This window comes from Salmo salar, chromosome 18 (assembly GCF_965601325.2).
Source record: "Salmo salar chromosome 18, fSalSal1, whole genome shotgun sequence".
Classification (NCBI taxonomy): Eukaryota; Metazoa; Chordata; class Actinopteri; order Salmoniformes; family Salmonidae; genus Salmo; species Salmo salar.
Window position 1 is genome coordinate 26,978,256 of NC_138308.1, and position 20,764 is coordinate 26,999,019.

The 20,764-nt window shown below is 44.6% G+C and overlaps 1 protein-coding gene across 2 annotated transcripts in view; it reads right to left on the reverse strand.

Moving 5' to 3' along the window:
- The window catches only part of LOC100380625 (spectrin beta chain, non-erythrocytic 1), a 134,618-nt gene that overhangs the window by 76,403 nt on the left and 37,451 nt on the right, over positions 1–20,764 (reverse strand). The window contains exon 1 of one of the 2 annotated variants that reach the window (XM_014154852.3): positions 11,207–11,800. The exons of the other annotated variant lie outside the window; for it this stretch is intronic. Within the exon in view, the coding sequence (XP_014010327.2) occupies positions 11,207–11,411 (205 nt within the window). The 5' untranslated portion in view covers positions 11,412–11,800. Of the gene's footprint in view, positions 1–11,206; positions 11,801–20,764 lie in introns of those variants that run through there. 2 annotated transcript variants of the gene reach the window in all.

The following is a 20,764-nucleotide window of genomic DNA, read 5'->3' on the forward strand; positions in this document are numbered from 1 at the left end:
TTCGAAAGGAGGGGGTAGACAGGGCCGCCGGCGTCATAATGGTGATGGCCCTCCCCCTGTGACCAATTTCCACAGCGTCTCATTCATTCAGTTTCGACAGTAGAAGGCTCAAACCACTGTGTAAAGACTGGGGACATCTAGTGGAAGCAATAGGAAGTGCTCAATGAACGATAGCTCACTGTGTGATTAATAGGGAAAGATGTGAAGTTGAGTCCACAATTCAGAATTCCACTTCCTGTTTCAATCGGTCTCGGGGTTTTGACTGCCATATGAGTTCTGTTATACTCACAGACACCATTCAAACAGTTTTAGACACTTTCGGGTGTTCTATCCACAGGTATTAATTATATGCATATCCTAGCTTCTGAGTTTGATTAGTAGGCCGTTGAAAATGGGCACACATTTTTTTCAAAATGCGCTGTGGCGCCCCCTATCCTAGGGTGAGCCCAAAAGGATAATAATATAACGATGGATAGAGGACAAAGCTTTGCAAATTTTGGGTGAGGCCCTCCGGAACTCATTGAAGACCGAATGCAGCCCACAGAGCAAAATTAGTTTGACACCCCTGATCTTGCATGAGAGAAGGATGATGGTGAGAGGGAAGGGTAAAAGGATAAACAGAGGAATAAAGAGGGGTGGCAGCAGCGGTAAATGAAGCTAGCAGCAGCCTAGCAACCTCACCCTGTTTATGGCACAGCACCCCAACGCCACGTCCCAGATTGTTGTTGGCAAACTGCGGTTTAATTATATCTGCATCTGGTTGGGAGGAAGTGGGACATTGTCCTAGAGACAATTCACCAAAATACACAAAGACGGTATACCAAAATAAACATTGAGTTACGCTGAGACATTCAAAAAAAAACATGTGGTGTCAGGGACGGTAATTGGAAGAGATGTTGACTGCAGGTCATACAACGGCTCAGCTACCAAAAGTCTACATAAGACATTAACTTTACAACCGAATGCTCCCTTAAAAGAGCTTTGCTTGAAAAACTAGAAAAAGTGGCAATAGTACTATGTCAATTTTGAGACGCCATAGCCAGTATACACTTCCTCAAAATAGTCTGAACTAATCTAAGATAACTCAAGAAATCTGTCATTAGTTTTGACGTTTTTGCCAAAGAGATCTTAAACCTGCAATTTTACATTAACTAAGATGTTTGGTGGTGTATTTATTCAATGAAAAAATGTGCATGAAAACGAGTCGTATCTCATTGAATGACAAAGACTTTTGAACAATTCTTACTGTTGACCAACAGACGAAGAGGCGTAGACTAAACCCAATTGTTTCGTCTAGGAAGCATGCGGGACACTGTAAAGGATCTGTATCCTAAAGTCCATGGGGAATAAGAGCACCTCCTCCCAGCTGCCCACAGCACTGAGCTTAGGAAACACTGTCACCATCGATAAATCTACGATCATCGATAATTTCAATAAGCATTTTCCACGGCTGGCCATGCTTTCACCCGACTACCCCCCCTTCACCCAAATCCAGACAGCTGATGTTCTGAAAGAGCTGCAAAATCTGGATCCCTACAAATCAGCTGGGCAAGACAATCTGGACCCTCTGTTTCTTAAAATATCCGCCAAAATTGTTGCAACCCCTATTACTGGCCTGTTCAACCTCTCTTTCAGATCATCTGAGATCCCCAAAGATTGGAAAGCTGCCGCGGTCATGCCCTTCTTCAAAGTGGGAGACACTCTAGACCCAAACGGTTATAGACCTATATCCATCCTGCCCTGCCTTTCTAAAATCTTCGAAAGCCAAGTTAACAAACAGATCACCGACCATTTCAAATCCCACCATACCTTCTCCACTATGCAATCTGGTTTCCGAGCTGGTCATGGGTGCACCTCAGCCACACTCAAGGTCCTAAACGACATCATAACTGCCATCGATAAAAGACAGTACTGTGCGGCAGTCTTCATCGACCTGGCCAAAGCTTTTGACTCTGTCAATCATCGCATTCTTATCGGCAGAGTCAATAGCCTTGGTTTCTCAAATGACTGCCTCGCCTGGTTCACTAACTACTTCTCAGACAGAGTTCAGTGTGTCAAATCGGAGGGCCTGTAGTCCGGACCTCTGGCAGGCTCTATGGGGGTACCACAGGGTTCAATTCTCTTTTCTTTTCTCTGCATAAATCAATGATGTCGCTCTTGCTGCTGGTGATTCTCCGATCCACCTCTACGCAGACGACACCATTCTGTATACTTCTGGCCCTTCTTTGGACACTGTGCTAACAAACCTCCAAATGGGTTTCAATGCCATACAATATTCCTTCCGTGGCCTCCAACAGCTTTTAAATGCTAGTGAAACTAAGTGCATGCTCTTCAACCGATTGCTGCCCGCACCCTCCTGCCCGACTAGCATCACTACTCTGGACGGTTCTGACTTAGAATATGTGGACAACTACAAATACCTAGGTGTCTGGTTAGACTGTAAACTCTCCTTCCAGACTCACATTAAACATCTCCAATCCAAAATTGAACCTAGAATTGGCTTCCTATTTCGCAAAACAAAGCCTTCTTCACTCATGCTGCCAAACATACCCTTGTAAGCCTGACTATCCTACCGATCCTTGACTTTGGTGATGTCATTTACAAAATAGCCACCAACACTCTACTCAGCAAACTGGATGTAGTCTATCACAGTGCCATCCGTTTTGTCACAAAAGCCCCATATACTACCCACCACTGCGACCTGTATGCTCTCGTTGGCTGGCCCTCACTACATATTCGTTGCCAAACCCACTGGCTCCAGGTCATCTATAAGTCTTTGCTAGGTAAAGCCCCACCTTACCTCAGCTCACTGGTCACCATAGCAACACCCTCCCGTAGAATATATATATATATATATATTTTTTTTTAAATGCGGACACCTTAAGTGTATTCAATTTGGAATACTCTGTGGCACTGTCCTGTTAAAGATAGCTGTGCAAATGACACAGGATGGATGGAAGGTTTCAGATGACTTCAGTTTATACTTACAGACTGATTAACTGTAGGTTTACACAACCCTGCTTGTCCAGCTAGGGAGTGCTGTTTTACAGGACACAGCTGTGCACCCCTGCATCTAAACCAAGTATACAACCTCACACCCCTGGGGAAATCTTCCCAAATGTTTTATCCCGGCCTCCCTCTCATGTAGGCTACAGTGTTTCCCCTTATAAATCTGTCATTTCTCAACTTCCTGCTCCGGGCAGGGTGCACACCCAATACCAGCGAGAGAGAGCAGTTGAAGGACAAACAAGGCTGCCACAGTGTCAAAGCCCTTTCTGCTGGGCCCACATCATAGCTGGCACACTGTGTCGAACAGAGAGAGACTGGCAGGCCCCTCAACAGGGCCCTAATTTACTTAACAGGAATATAAAAATGGTGTCCTTGCCATCTGGGATCCTTGGGATGTCCCTAACCCCATTGAAGTTGACATTGTAAATGGTTAAGGTAAGGGTTAAGGTTAGGGTAAGGGTTTATGGTACGCAAGTCCAAAGGATCCCAGATAGCATTAACCATAAAAACAGTCACCAATCAACATAAAAAAAGACAGCATTTTCCGGTCAGGTTTGTACGTCACGGCTGGTCAACCAGTACTGCATGTCTCCCTTCCCTGTATTAGTACAGAGTTTTACAGCGAGAGCTGTGTGGCCTCACAAGGGAAATATCATTCCTGTTAGTTTATTACTCAATTGATACACTCAGGATTCCAGTTGAAAAATGAAAGAATGTATAAAGTGTTTCCTGTATACACTTCCATAACCACATCTGTGAGTGAACTTTGTTCATAATTTTTGCAGCTGGTTTCTAGATGACTATTCACTCATTCAGAGAAGAGCCTACAGCAACAGATATGACTGAGAATACAGCATATGATTTGCTTAAGACCACAAACTACTGTCCATTTTTGCATCTAAAGCTGTGTGTTTGATCAAAGACAGAAGACCGTACTAGCTAAAAGATTAAGACAAGCCTTCTGATGCAGTTAAATAAAGAACACATGACGCTGTTGACAGGGAATGCGGCACAATTCTCAGAGTGACAATAAATACTACAAGTAATGAATTAGTCATAATTTCAAGCGCGACTGCCACCTAGCTAACGTTCTGAGCAGAACCAAAATATATGAACAGCTACATAATCGCTCACGTCAACATTTTCCACTCATGTGTGGAACAAGGGCTGTTCAGGATATATTAGCGCTGTTAATCTGTTTAATGAGTCTTCCTTGGTGGAGTGAGGGGATGGCAGGCAGAGTCGACCACGGCAGTCAGAACGTCATATGGAGAGCGGGAGGGAGAGGAGATGCTTAGAGCACATCCTAGACCTTCTCTGTTGCTTTAGGGATGGAGAAGAAATCCAAAGCAAACACACTGACCAAGCTTTAACAAAGCAGCAGCTTTTAGTTTTAGTCCCCATTTAAACCTCTGTAGGAAGGATCAAGTGGACAAAACATTAAGAACACCTTCGTCGGTGCATGAATTCTACAAAGCTGTCGAAAGTTTGCCACAGGGATGCTTTGCACAGTTGTGTCGCGTTAGCTTGATGTCTTTTGGGCGGTGGACCATTCATGAAACACACGAGAAACTGTTGAGAGAGAAAAACCGGTGTGCATGGCACGACCATACCCCGTTCAAAGGCACTTAAATATTTTGTATTGTCCATTCACCTTCTGAATGGCACACATACACAACCCATGTCTCAAACCTGTCTCCTCCCTTTCTTCTACACTGATTGAAGTGGATTTAACATGTGACATCAATAAGGGATCATGGCTTTCACCTGGTCAGTACATCATGGAAAGAGCATCCCTGTATATCACATTTTACAGTGAAACAAAAACAGCATGTACTGTACAATATGCTACCTTGGATATTACATTAGGACAATGGGTTTTCCATACTGAAACTGGAGCTCCTTCTGACTGACAAGCTACGGACTCCTTTTTCTGTTCGTATTGCAGATAGCCCAGGTATAAAATGAAACGTCTTAACCGATGTTCCCCTATACAGAGGCCAAGGCTGTGTGTAGGTGCTATTCTAGCAGAGGTAAAGCCCACAAGCCTGGAGATAGAAACGCTCATTATATCAAACATCTGTCTTAAATATATATATATATATATATATATATATAGATATATATATGAGAGACAGAGACAGATGCTTCTGAAACTAGTGGCTTTCTGAGACCCTCTCATGTGAGACACAAACGAAACAGACAGTCTCTCTTCCAGCCACACCCTGTAGTGTACTAGAGAGACAGACCAGCCTGGTCTGCTTTAGTCTAACTCAGTCTTCATAACAGTGATGAGAGAGTGAACTAACACAAACATGGCTTTGGGCTGTTTGATCTGGATTGTGTATACATATCCAAACTCACGTTCCCAACGCATCCGGACCAAAATCCCTGCTCCCATCCATGCCTTTCACCAGGCTGGAATTTGGGCTCGAGCCCTGGTACTTACCAAGACGGTCGCTGTACAGACAGTGTGGATGCCCCGCCTACACATTTTCTCAACACCACTTCATTTGTTTATTTTCTTCACAACGTTAAACGCCAAGGCTCTTGATACAGAAGGTCATGTTGAGACAAACCTCTTCTCTGAGTGTAACAAAGCTGTCTCTGCCTACAAAGATTATTAAGCAGATCAGCCTGCCTCGCTCTGCTCTAGAGGTTTAGCCTCAACGGATCAACCGTTATGACCTGAAAGAGGATCCCATGTAGCAACACTTCAGTTAATTGGTGAAGCTGACCTTTTGGAGTCAGAAAGTTAGTCTGTTTATTCTCTGAGGAGAACAGGCAAGACCAGGGTGTACCTACTATTGAAGTTGTATTAGTCGTTTGTATGGGCTACGCATGGTATACATCGTCCAGTGAAATGCTTACTTGCAGGTTCCTTCGATAATACAACAATAAATTACAAAATATAAGAATACGAACAAAGTAAATGACAGCGGAATATATATATATTTTTGCATAAGTATAATACAGGAAGGCACAATTTATAGTCCAATATTTACATATGTATTGGGGAAGGGGGGATGGGGGCAGCGTATAAACTGAGCAGTATAATAAGAGTCTGGTAGCAGCAGTTGTGATGTGTGTGTAGCATGAATGTATGCTTATGTCTGTGTGCATGAGTGAGTGCATGTGTGCTAAGGTGTGGAGAATCAGAGCATGTGGTCACTCCAGTTCAAGTGTTCAGCAGTCTGATGACTTGCAGATAGAAACGGTCTCTGAGCCTGTTGGTATCAGACCTGATGGTCCAATACAGTCTGCCCGACAGTAAGGGAGAGAACAGCTCTTGGCTGGGGTGTGTGGGGTCCTTGATGCTGGGGGCCTTCATCACAGTTTAGAGTAGATGTCCTGGGTGGGTGGGAGCAGGGATGTACTATCGTCCTGGCAGTGCTTTATCTTAAGACGCTGTGTTCAATGTCAGTGTTTTACTGTAAAATAAAAAAATTAACTAAGTTATGCAAAGATCCAATCTAAAATGTCAGAGGGTGTGTACGTGGGTATTTGCACAGGAAACATCTGAAAACCGGCACATCTCAACTAGAAGCAGGGACACCCCACTGTCCAAAACCGCTCCAAAACACACTCAGGGCCAAGCAGGCCTTTGACAACCAATTACATCTGACAATACTGATACCATCTCAATCCAGGCCTTCCAATGCTCCTTTTCTGTTGCCTGGGTTGTTTCCTCTCTTGATAGCTGAATGAGTCTGCCTGTCATCTCAGCATTCCTAGTCAGTGTCACTCCACTCCCAATGATAACAGTCTGAGCCACACTGCATTGGCCTGGAGTTGATGGGCCAATGCGACCTCCTTTGTCAGGGGGATCCGGAGTCCCCTGATGGGGTTTAGAGGGTTCCACGCAGTGTGGCTCAAGGGGAGTAAGTCAGTCTGGGCAGATATGGCCACTGACATGGCCCTCACTCTATTCAACCAGTGTCTCACCCTGTGGACTTTCTCCAAATCGGAGTGAGTTGGAGCCAAGAGCAGAACAGAGGGTCATTGAGGCGGTTGGTTGACTGTTGGCTCAGGCTGGACTCTGCTCTACTGCTGGCCAAAAGCAGCTTTTTAGATCAGATCCCTCCTAACACTGGCTACCAAGGCCTGTGCCTGGCAAGCTTTCTGCTAGACCTGATGGGTCTGTTGAGACAGTCCCATCAGACAGGGAAGTGTAGCCTGGCCTCGAACGGCCTGCTGAGGCTGACTAGCATCCGTTGGCCACTTAAAGCTCTTGAACAGAGTTTGGACTTTGTCCTTGTGTACAATTACAATCAAGTATTTGTGCAATGCTGTTCTCAGGGTAGCCGTTAGGGACATAATATTATTATGTAGGCTACAGTGTGATAATAGGGCCTTGGGGTTATCGCATCCACAGAGAACAATAGAAAGTCATCTGGGGAAGAGTTGACGCCTATCCAGTTCAAGGAAACGTCTGCTCTATCTATGATCACACAAATATCTTGATTAATGGTTTAGCCGAGCTTATCTAAGAGAGTGTCCCTACCATACATGTCCTCAACTACATTCCTCTGATATACCAACATCACATGGTCTCATTCCTGTGACATACCCAGGCACCTGGCTACATTCCTCAAATGGCACAGCTCCAAAACCACACAGGTAGGCTACACTTATTTGCTAGCTGTACCTAAACTGAACCTGTAGGCCTGCGCAGTGTAGCTATGCCAACCTGAACCTGTAGGCCTGTACAGTGTAACTATGCCAACCTGAACCTGTAGGCCTATACAGTGTAACTATGACTACCTCACACCCATCTGGTGACCTTACGTTTGATATTCATAAAGTCTACAGCCCTTTAGAGCATTTGAGGTTTTTCTTCCCTCCCAGAAGACTTATGACTATCCACACTCACTTTGTATGTTGCCAAATGTCTGTCATTTCCTCTAGCGCCAGTACTTTCACTGCCAGACAGACGTATGAGGTCATATGATGGATAGAAAGATGAATTCAATGCAAGCATCAGCAGCATTGGGTTTTTCTACCTCATGTCTGATAAACACAGCCTCCGTCATTGCTGTAATTGTCTGTTATTTATGGACCTGCTGGTGGCCATTTTGAAATGAAGTTCTTAGAATGGCAAAGACCGGAGTCTTCCTGTTCTGAGAAATCAATCATTAAGACCTTTGGGAGGCCTGACGTGTCATCGGGTTGCCATTAGTTTTTCTCTGGCACTCCCTAACCTTCAGCACAGCTCCAGGAAATGCAGGATTTACACTTTCCACCAAGCTCATGTTACACCATCCTTCAGGGAGCAGAACTGTGGCACTATGGCCTCCCAGTCCTTCCATCCCTACACAACCACCAAGGACATAAGACTTCTGGTGTAGTGTGAAATCTGAAGACATACAGTACTGCCACCTGAAATATGTTCTGCCACCTGAAATATGTACTGCCACCTGAAATATGTACTGCCACCTGTAAAACACTTGACCTGACAGATACTGTTTTTCATTAGAGTAGCATTGCGGCACAAGTAAGACCAGAATGGGAACTAACAGCATCTTCATCACTTCGATATACAGTACAATCAAAGCAGCACAACAGGCATGGTTCTCCACTGTGCCATTGTTTGCCTTGCGCTGGGAATGCAGCAATGATTGGCACTTTAATAAAAGATGCCAACTTCCTTCCTTTTCCACCCTGTCATCCATTTCAATAGTTGGTTATTCATTCATCATGACCCTGACAGCACATGGGGGTGGTGTAGTCTGTCTGTGGCATTACCAGGCTGATAATGCTATTTAGGAGTGGTTTCACTGAACTGACACATTTAGCGCCAAGCAATCCTTTCAGTGAGGCACTAGAGCTGACCCAGAGCCCCCTACTAATGGACTGGCCCCAGAAACCAAACCAACATTTTAAAATCGGTGCCTTCAAGTCCAGTGCTAAACACCGAAGTGGGTACACACAGAGCGCTTATCATGAGCTAGTGTTCTCCATGCTGAACGCAGACACAAATATGTAGCCAAACGGGACAGTTGTTAATTGGGTTAGCACCATTCTGTGAACTACAGAGAAAGCTAATGCAAAAGTCCAATAAGCGACAGACCAAATCCGCCACATTTCAACACTATCTCAGCCTTGCCACAATACTTTGGCGGTGTACCTCCATGTCCCATATCTCTGTGTGGAGTGAAAGATTCTGTGCCGTCAGAGATGCTGTGATTCATATTAAAATCAGGGGACACTCAGTCTCACGATGACAACGGCTCGTAAAAGTCATGGGTTCCATAGGGTGTCTGAGGAGGTCCAGAGGCCTCAGGTCTGTCACTAGCATGCTAATGAAACCACAGCGTGAAGGGACTGACAGCAACATGCATCATTCACTAACACCTCATCTCAAACATATTTTACTATGTAAGCTAATAAAGTATCTTATCATAAATAATATCCCTCATTCATTCCCTGGCGTCTGCAATGATTTGTGTGTGTATACATACTGTACATGGTGTTTGCATGAGACTGTCAATCAATCAAATGTATTTATAAAGCCTGTTTTATGTCAACAGATGACAAAGTGCGATACAGAAACCCAGTCTAAACCCCCAAACAGCAAGCAATGCAGATGAAGAAGCACAGTGGCTAGGAAGAACTCCCTAGGAAGGCAGGAACGTAGGAGAAACCTAGAGAGGAATCAGGCTCTGAGGGGTGGCCAGTCCTCTTCTGGCTGTGCTGTCAAGTGTGTTCTGTGTTTGTGTGTGTCGCGCTCTGCTCTGAACATCTGTCCCCTGCTCCACCCAGTGCCCCATGTTAGCTCCTGTTATGTCATAGCTCTGCGCACAAGACAACAACTAACTTTCCCCCCAGGTCGTTGCTGCAAATGAGAGGGTATTCTTAGTCAACTCACCTGGTTAAATAAAGAATAAACCATCCAAGCCCATAGGACCTGAGTCAACAAACAGAAAGCGCCAGAGAGAACAGATGCTCTTATAGGCTGTGTTTGTATTATTCTCTGAGACACGACTTCTATCTCAGCAAACTTGGGTGCTGGAAGTCAAATCAAATTGTATTTGTCACATGCGCCGAATACAACAGTATTCACTTACAAGTCCTTAACCAACAATGCAGTTGTAAGAAAATAGAGTTCAGAAAATATTTACTAACTAAACCAAATTTTTAAGTCACAATAAAATAACAATAATGAGGCTATATACAGGGGGTAGCAGTACTGAGTCAATGTGCAGGGGTACAGGTTAGTTGAGGTAATTTGTACATGTAGGTAGGGGTAAAGTGACTATGCATAGATAAGAGAGTCCACTTTGTTCTTAAGGTTTTGCATATAAGAAGGGGAACAAGAGCAGCACTGACAGACCCAAACACACTTCAATGAGCAGGCAGGGCTGTGGCATGCAGGCAGACTGCTGGGACAGAGAGAGGCTCAGATGCTCTTCCCTCTGTTGGGAGCATGCTCAGTGGAGTGTGCTCATCAAAGCCCTCTTTCAACCTCTAATGTGATGCAAAACAAGGCAACGTGAGACTCCCCGTCTGGTTTACAGCTCCAAAACATACCATCTAACACGGAGCAATGCTAGGGCTCTCCTACACTGTCAAATAGTTCCACAACACCGTCTAACATGGCACGATGCTATTGCTCTCCTCCTCCAGCACAATGCTGCTTACAAAGCCCCTCCCACTCCTCTCTTCTGCCATTGTTGTCTTGGAACAGCCAATAGCTACAGCCATGTTGTTTGGTGTTTTGGGGAGCGCTACGGTAGAGGGTTGAAGATTAGTGTTGAGAAGGGGGTGGGTACGGTCTCGTCTGAAAGGCACATTTTTAAAACGGCTCTTTCCTTCCTGCTTTTTTCCCTCCGTGGTCTCCCTAAAAAGGTGTCTCTTTACACATGTAGCTGTCACCCAGTCCTCTTCTCTTCCCTCCCTACACTACCTCATCAATATTTCATTAGGTGCTGGAGCACGTCCGTCATTCCCTCATGATCTCGGAGCGCTCTTCCTCTCCCGCTCAGTGAATTAAGGAGGATGCTGGGACCTCCTATCAGACAGACAACACAAAGTCCCTGTCATCCTGAAATTTACAAGTGCTTCACCTGCCACCATGAAATCCCACATCTTTACGAGCCTGAGCCTGCCGCTGTTCATCCACTAACGTTAGCATGCATAGCAACGCTGGACAAGACAGCCCTGGGATCTGCTCTGCCTTCCTCCCTGCTAGTCTTACCTTGCAGCTGCTTAAAGCGGCCCTCCAGCTGGTTGTAGTTGAAGGCAGCCTGTTTGGCGGAGTAGCCCGGATCAGGGCCAGGGCTGGAAGCTAGAGAGGGGCCAGGCCCAGAAGAAGGGGACAGGGCCCCTGGGGAGTGGGACCCTGGAGAGAGATGCCCTGGGGACAAGGGGCCAGGCATACTGGTCGCCCTCTGTAGCTCCATCAGTCCAGTAGAAAATAAAAGGGCTGGGGAACGTGGAGTGAAGAGGGGTTCGCTGGTCCCCCCCCTTCTAAAATATAAAATGTCCAGTGGTGGCTGAGATGTAAGAGGTTAGCTGGAAAAGTCCCTCTGGGGGTGATCCTGCAGCAGTCAGCCCCGGGGTGAAATGCTGGCTCAACAGCACCGCAGCATCACGCTTGCCTCAGACTTCTTTTCCACCATCATCCCCCCCATCCTCACACAGCACAAGCAGGCTGCCGACACTCCAACATGCACAATGAGAAAGATAGTGCTGTGCTCCAATGTGGTAAAAGCCACAGAGATGGGAAGAGAGACACACTGATTCAGAGAATGCACGCTGAACTCTGTACTCCTGCAATGAGCGGAAGACTGCTCAAACACTGCACACCTTTCAAACCTTAGGGAGGGGTGGGAGGAGCCAGCAGCCTGGAATTTCTTTAGCAGCCACTCACAGCCCTTGTGTTTAGTGGTGATGTCACAGCAGCATTACCATAAGGGGGAGTGGGAGGGAAAGAGGAGCAGAGGGCTGTACCAAATGGAAAGGGGGAGACTTGGCCGAGACCTTCCCCATTTCTAAGCACATTCTAATATCAAGAGACAAAGCATTGCATATTTCATTGAATCATAGATACTCATGCTAAAAAAATGACTTCCTGACTGTGTCCTGCCAACACGTCCTGTTAGAGTTCACGGTAAAGCGCCTCCCCCTCCTTCTCACACGAGTGTGTGGACCTCACTAAAACTTTTGAACGGCCATACAAAACCGGAAGAATTAGCTCTGTGTAATAATATCCTAGACAGTGAACAGGTCTCTCCAGTCCTTTCCTCTCCATTATTTAGCCATGTAGTCCACCTGACCCACCGCTTGAAGTGAGGGGTTATTGCACAAAATTGAGACTTTTATTGATCAGAAAAACAATCCATTTCCATTTGCTTGGCTCTTCCTCTGACAAGAATGGACATCTATAGTTGTTAGACTAGTCCAACAGCACAATGCTCCCACCCATCTGAAACCTCTTTGCGGAAAGCCCCCCTTAAATATATTTCAAAGCTGGTCTTTCTCAAATTCCAGGCATTTTATGGTATGAGATTTCATCATCAGCTTTAAAATGGAAGGCATGGCTTTGGGGGGGACAAAACGTTTTCTACTCCCAAAAGCTCATGCGAATTCCCCCTAGCTGGCCCATTACTCCTGGCTATTTATACTGTAATATATCTAAACACCGCTGCTGGTTTTCACAGGGCAGTCAGCCTAACGTGACTACATACACCGAAAACAGTTCCAGGTTAGGGCACAGGCAGTCCGACATGGCACGGCTTTGCCCTAGTGACTGCTCTTCTGTCGTATCACTTCTCTCTATAAATCCTCTCTACACAGGTCTGTGTTGTTCTTTGGGACCAGAGGGAATACATGAGAAATCTGTAGTTAAGTTGGCGGAGAATGGCGCTTGCAAAGCCTGGATAGGTGGTTTCGATTCCCGGGACCACCCATAAGTAAAATGTATGACTAAGTAGTTTTGGATACGCATCTGCTAAATGCTTGACTGGTTACCCAATGATGAATTGCATCGAATTTTGCGTCTGGATCAGGAAAGTTTCCTCTGACGACCTCTACAAGCCAGAATGTTGAATAGAATTATATTTGAACGTACTTTAACGGTAGTCTGTGCGGTTGGTCCTTTTGGCGGTAGGAATGTGAGACACTATATCCACAGGAAAGTACAATAACATCAACTTTTCAAACCACTGGTTGTGAGTTCAGATTGGTATCACCTGAAGCATGCGAACAAGATAAAAATACATGCAGGAGACGCATGACGAGCTCCTGCACGTGTTTACATGGTTCTGTGCATGCTTCAGGTGATACAAATCTGAACTCACAACCAGTGGTTTGAAAAGTTGATGTTATTGTACTTTCCTGTGGATATAGTGTCTCACATTCCTACCGCCAAAAGGACCAACCGCACACACTACCGTTAAAGTACGTTCAAATATTAACATTATGGCTTGTAGAGGTCGCGAGAGGAAACTTTCCTGATTCAAAACGCTCAATTCTGCCCAACGTAGAATTCAATTCAACGTTGGGTAACCAGGCAACTAAATGGATATTATTATGTGTATTGAAAGTTGGGTGAGTGGGTTATCTCTGTGCTGTGAGGAATGAGTGTGTGAGGTAAATGCAGGGGCCCCAACTTTCACTGGGGACGACATGTCCCCCCCCACCCCACATTCTGAAATTGCATTTTTGTCCCACCCAGTTTTTGTTCCACCAAGTTTTATCATTGGAATGTGATACAAAATGAGGCACGGTGTGCTTTAGGACCACAACCAAAGTTGCACCCCTGGGTAAATGTATGGTGATAGCTGAATGAGCAAGGTAAGCATGAGCAGTGATAGGTGGTGGTTTTTAGTAGTCAATACTGAAGTGAAAGCAAGCTGCATGTGAAGGGAAAACAGTATGGACCGAATGAAAAACTCCTCTATATGAGCTGCCCCAATTTCCTGTGTGGTCGGAGCACAAATCACAAGGCCTCCTCGCGAATCCCCTTTGGAGAGCCTCTGTTCCACACAAACACACTATTCATTCAGTAAAACAACATCCCTCTCCACTGTTTAACATAAATACTCTCCCATTTAAAATACCATAACCCTCATCCGAAACCGTTTCTATATTATCTAATTAACGCATTCCAAAGCAATGTCTCAATGACTTACCATTAGGGAGAAGAGGCAATTGATTCAGGACTCACATCAAGCTGGGCATAATTTTTTTATTTACAAAATAAAAAAATTAAAAAAATACAAATTCTAAAAGTTTGAGGCACCCCCACGGTCCGCACAATAAATACATTTTAAAAATCCATCCTAATCCGTCTTAAGCTTGCATGGGCATGGACGCTCCAGATGGTTTTGTGAGAAGACAGATTTTCGGTATGTCTCCTGGTCTGACAAACACCGCTGTAGCTCAGACACCATTCACCGCATCAGCATCATCTGCGTCAGCAGCATCCGCGTCAGCATCCGCGGTGGAAGGTGTCCGAGCTACAGCGGTGTTTGTCAGACCAGGAGACATATCCCGAAAATCTGTCTTCTCACGAAAACATCTGGAGCATTCGAGCCGTTCAGGCTACACTCGAAATACACTGCTCAAAAAAATAAAGGGAACACTTAAACAACACAATGTAACTCCAAGTCAATCACACTTCTGTGAAATCAAACTGTCCACTATGAAGCAACTCTGATTGACAATAAATTTCACTTGCTGTTGTGCAAATGGAATAGACAACAGGTGGAAATTATAGGCAATTAGCAAGACACCCCCAATAAAGGAGTGGTTCTGCAGGTGGTGACCACAGACCACTTCTCAGTTCCTATGCTTCCTGGCTAATGTTTTGGTCACTTTTGAATGCTGGCGGTGCTTTCACTTTAGTGGTAGCATGAGACGGAGTCTACAACCCACACAAGTGGCTCGGGTAGTGCAGCTCATCCAGGATGGCACATCAATGCGAGCTGTGGCAAGATGGTTTGCTGTGTCTGTCAGCGTAGTGTCCAGAGCATGGAGGCGCTACCAGGAGACAGGCCAGTACATCAGGAGACGTGGAGGAGGCCAACAACCCAGCAGCAGGACCGCTACCTCCGCCTTTGTGCAAGGAGGAGCAGGAGGAGCACTGCCAGAGCCCTGCAAAATGACCTCCAGCAGGTCAGAAACAGACTCCATGAGGGTGGTATGAGGGCCCGACGTCCAAAGGTGGTGGTTGTGCTTACAGCCCAACACCGTGCAGGACGTTTGGCATTTGCCAGAGAACACCAAGATTGGCAAATTCGCCACTGGCGCCCTGTGCTCTTCACAGATGAAAGCAGGTTCACACTGAGCAAGTGACAGACGTGCCAGAGTCTGGAGACGCAGTGGAGAACGTTCTGCTGCCTGCAACATCCTCCAGCATGACCGGTTTGACGGTGGGTCAGTCATGGTGTGGGGTGGCATTTCTTTGGGGGGCCGCACAGCCCTCCATGTGCTCGCCAGAGGTAGCCTGACTGCCATTAGGTACAGAGATGAGATCCTCAGACCCCTTGTGAGACCATATGCTGGTGCGGTTGGCCCTGGGTTCCTCCTAATGCAAGACAATGCTAGACCTCATGTGGCTGGAGTGTGTCAGCAGTTCCTGCAAGAGGAAGGCATTGATGCTATGGACTGGCCCGCCCGTTCCCCAGACCTGAATCCAATTGAGCACATCTGGGACATCATGTCTCGCTCTATCCACCAACGCCACGTTCCACCACAGACTGTCCAGGAGTTGGCGGATGCTTTAGTCCAGGTCTGGGAGGAGATCCCTCAGGAGACCATCCGCACCTCATCAGGAGCATGCCCAGGCGTTGTAGGGAGGTCATACAGGCACGTGGAGGCCACACACACACTACTGAGCCTCATTTTGACTTGTTTTAAGGACATTACATCAAAGTTGGATCAGCCTGTAGTGTGGTTTTCCACTTTAATTTTGAGTGTGACTCCAAATCCAGACCTCCATGGGTTGATAAATTGGATTTCCATTGATTATTTTTGTGTGATTTTGTTGTCAGCACATTCAACTATGTAAAGAAAAAAGTATTTAATAAGATTGTCATTCATTCAGATCTAGGATGTGTTATTTTAGTGTTCCCTTTATTTTTTTGAGCAGTGTATGATATTCACAAACACTATGGTGTTCTCTGTTTTGCTCTACGACCCCGAAAGGGCAGAAAAATGTAAGTGAATAGGGCATTTCCACGTAAAGGTATAAGGGTAATTAAGGGTAATTCCACTATAATTTTTTTGATTTCTTATATCTCTCTCAGATATAGGTCAGACACTTCAAAATATTTTTTACCATGTTTTTCGATGTATGAATCAGTTATTCAATGTACTTCTATGGGCTAATAGTAGAAAGGCCAAATTCAATGTTTTATCAAATGTATAAAAATAAAATGTGTATTTACAAGGGTCCTAAAATTCTAAATCAAAATAGCTAAATGACCATCTTAAAACAATTCCGTACTTCGTTACATTTGAGTCATTTAGTAGACGCTCTTATCCAGAGCGACTTACACGAGCAATTTGGGTTAAGTGGTTTGCTCACGGGCACATAGATTTTTCACCTAGTCGGTTTTGGGATTTGAACCAGCGATCATTCGGTTACTGGCCCAATGCTCTTAAATCGCTAGGCTACCTGCCGCCCCTGTTAGCTTGATAGAAACCCAGTCCTGGGCACTTAGACTATTGAGGGATACAATTTGCATTTCTTTAGTAATAACATGCCAATGTCGTCGAGGCAGAGGACATGTACGTGTAGGCCATGTAGCTGATACTGTCTGGACAAAATGATTATGGCTTGTCAGACTATTGTTGGCGGATGCTGGAAAAAAATGTAATCAACGTGCAAACGTAACCTACTTTTTGAAGTGATTTGTTTGACAAATTTGATGAAAACCTCATGACTGGTTGTGTTCATGGCAGATTAAAAGGTGAAACATTTTTACAGTTAAATAGCATGTCTTTACTATAAATCCCATAGACACATTTTTAGGAGGGGTGCAACTGGCAGGTCTGACTGGCCTCTGCGTAGGGCCTCCAAATCACTAAGTCTGCCCCTGCTCACTACTTATAATACAATGTCCCATGAGGATGTTCTGAATGCTTCACAAAGAACATCCTGTGGTTTAAGATTCAGTTTCCCCCCCTCTCTTCGATTGAGAAAGGGAGGAGGATGGGGGTCCATATGGTTTTAGTCATAAGCCTCCAGCCAGGAGAGCGAACCTGTGAAATATCACTTGACAGCCACCGTCTCTGGTATGTGCTACACTAGTCATACCTCTCCAGCCATTGTACTGTAATCCACAAGGACAAAAGGGGAAACAATGGCATACAAGCTGCGACAAAACTAAAGATGCCAAAGTCAATGAACCAATGTGTTAGTCGATAAGAGCCATCCTTTTGCTTTTCTGATAACTCAACACTACCCTAAAGCTTGTACACCAGAGAGCTGTACAAAAAACAACAACAAAAAAATACAGGCACTCTGCATTAGTGATGGGGGGGGAAATCTATAGTTGCCCATCATAATATTATTTGGACAATGTTATATAGATACTTTGACTGCAAGTATCTTTTTTCTTTTGCTAGGTAGCTTTCGCTAGTGCTAGTTGGCTGTACATGCACCAAAACTCTGGTTTGTTTCATCCTATAGCTTGTTCTCCATCTTCTTTTTAAAAATAGTGAGCCATCATGTTTTCAGCAACTTTTATTTCCGTGAAGGATCAAAACACGTTTTCTCATGCTATTGTCTCTCTGCAGCAGACAAAGAGTGAGCAATATGCTTGTAACAGCAAATCACAATAAAAAATAAAATCACAGTATTGAATAGCAATGCATAAATAATCGTGAGAATCGCAATATCTGCACCTAAGTATCGCTATAATATTGTATCGTGAGGTCCCTGGCATTTCCCAGCCCTACTCTCCATAGGCCAAACAATCTATATTAGTAGCTAAATGGGGACAGCTATGACAGGTCCAGATGGTATGAAGCCTGCGGGTTGCCAAGACACCTGGCCCTGCTGGAATGGTCTTCACTGGGCTCCTCACTGATGCGTTACGGACACAAACCTGTAAAGCCATCGTGGAGAATTTCACAAGAGCACTCCGCTTCATCCCTGTCAAATTAGAATGACATTCTTGTGAGTTCAGTTCCTACCAGCGAGATTGATGAACATCTTTAAAAAAAGAGCCAGAGACAGTCCACTTCACAGACATATGGGACATGATACACACACCCCCAACCCCCCCCCAGACCTGGGGAGACTGACCTGGTGGCTTCCTGTTTTAATGTGTAAATGTTGGAATGCAGAGAATGTTAGGGGGCACGGGGTGGATGCTCCGCAGTATAAAGAGTCTTTCAGATGAGAGGAGGCGCTGTCATGGCTGGTTTGAATTATTCACACATCTCGGCTGGGCCGGCCTTGCAGAATGTGGTGATGGTTTTTAAGAGCTCCTCTCTGCAGCCACTGCTGTGACCTCAGCGTTGGTTATTCCTGGACCCTTCAGGGTAAAGTAGAACCACATTTCCAGAAACAGCAGGGATACTGCCAAGGTTCCAAACGGGTCAATACACACAAATGGGAAGTGTGTAAACAAACACACTGACTGGAAACAAACAAATGCTGGGGGTTGTGTCCCAGGCTGCAAAGATTCTTCATGACATTATTTACCCCGCACAGACATTCACATATACACACAAACCTCTTGGCTGTATGCTCATACTAGGACTGTGAAGGTCTTGGAATTTGAGTTTAAGGTAATTGGCCAGGCGAATGGGGGAGGTCACAATTCTGTTTGTACACTTGTTTACATGGATATGCTTCTTAATAACAACCTATTAGAAAACAAGACATTACACTAAGTTATTATCATGGCATTTCATTATTATACAGGTTATTACTTATAAATATTAAATCAACAAATTAAGAATTGCCAGATTGGAGAGGATCTGTCGCATTTTTGTACTGACAACATTAACAGAGTCAAAATAAAGAGATATGGCTACCTTGTCCTTGTCTTTTGGCTTTTCTGCATATCATAATTTTTTTAATCAAGATCTCATTGACACACAAAACCAATGAAATGAAGTCCGATGGGTTTTCACCCACTTTTCCCGAAATATTTGCCTAGCGTTCCAAATGCTGCTGCTGCAGTCATTCGATGGCAGTGGCATTGGAATATGTTCTTCAAAGAGAGTACACCGTAATGAGATAAGGTAACCAAAGCTAATGAAAACAGGCCTTTTACCAGAATAAATTCAGACAGGCGACTTTAGGAAACTTTCTTAATGGACATATAGGCCTATAGAGAGAATCATGACGCACGCCCACACACACGCGTAATCAAAGCCACCAGCGTGTCAAACACAAGCAAATATTTCTCCCTTCCTTAAAACGTATTCAAAAACCTAGGCCTACCTTAGGCTTTCCGAAAGTGGGCAATACGATAATGAATTGACAAGGAATGTATGGAGGGGAGAGATATGCTATTAGTATTAAGATGAAACTGATAAATCATTCAAATAGAAACAAATAACCTACACGCAACATGGCATACACTATTTATTTGCGACGCTGATTATTGAGGGGAAAAATATTTTTTAGACTCTGAGGAACTATTATAATTCGAATGAATGTTTAAAATAAAAATAAAAATAAAAAAAACGAATGAGGTGACAAAAAAAATAAATGACTGAGAAGCCCAGCTGGGCTTCTTCCTACATTTTACATTTGCGGGAAGCAGACCAGGTATTTTTATACGTGTTCAGGCGTGCGCGCTCCGTCAACATTAACAGGACAGAGAAACCAGACAACATGCTCATTGCTCATATGGAACATGTAAATGGTGGTATGAGATAAGCCAAAACTTGTTTCTCATAAGTGTAGCAGGTTGTCCACTCCGAGGATGAGAACTGTAAATTACAAATTAATACATGAATTAACAGAAATGTATGTAACCAAATGACAGGGATCGAAGGTAAATGGCCTCTTTTACAAAAGGTAGGCATGGGCCTTCATTAAAGTGGATTGCGGGTGACACCATATAGCCTAGGCTACTCTTCTACTTTGCGGGGATAGGAGGGTGGCAATTGTGTTGGTCTAGAGTTGGGAAGCATACCAGCCAGGACTGGGCCTGATCAGCGTTGATTAGTCATAATTTAAGAAATGATTCCATATCAAATTATACCATGCCAGGTTGGAGAGGATTGTATCATTGTCCATTTGACAAAACATTAGTGCATTATAAGCCTCGGAGCCAGAATAACCTTATCGACTGCTGTTGAGAAATTAGCAGCGAGACGCATCCAACCTTTTTAAAAATACCAAGTATTTATTAGTAAGCAATGAAAACGTGCATTGTATAAAAGAAAGCCCACACAAACAAGGTTTTTACTGAAGTGTCATAACCTAATGCGCTCTATAGTGTAAGGAGATACAGGTCTGTTTCCAAGGGGACCAGTCGAGTTGGCCCAAAGTGGTGTTACATTTCCCTACCTATCATATGAACACTGTGCGCAGGTGAACCACACCCGGTCATACGAACTCTTCAGGAGAAAACTAGCCTGGCGTCAGGAAGGGGCATCAGTTTACACCATGGATTTGGTTGGTTTATACAGACATGTTAGTCTGTTCAAGCACAAGACCTGGCACCGAAGTCATTCTGTATCCTTCAACAGCATGGTTTTAGTGTGGTGGCAGGGTGCGCTATGTACTGTACATCTAACCTTGACAGCAACATTTGAGGTGATGTGGAATACATTTAAG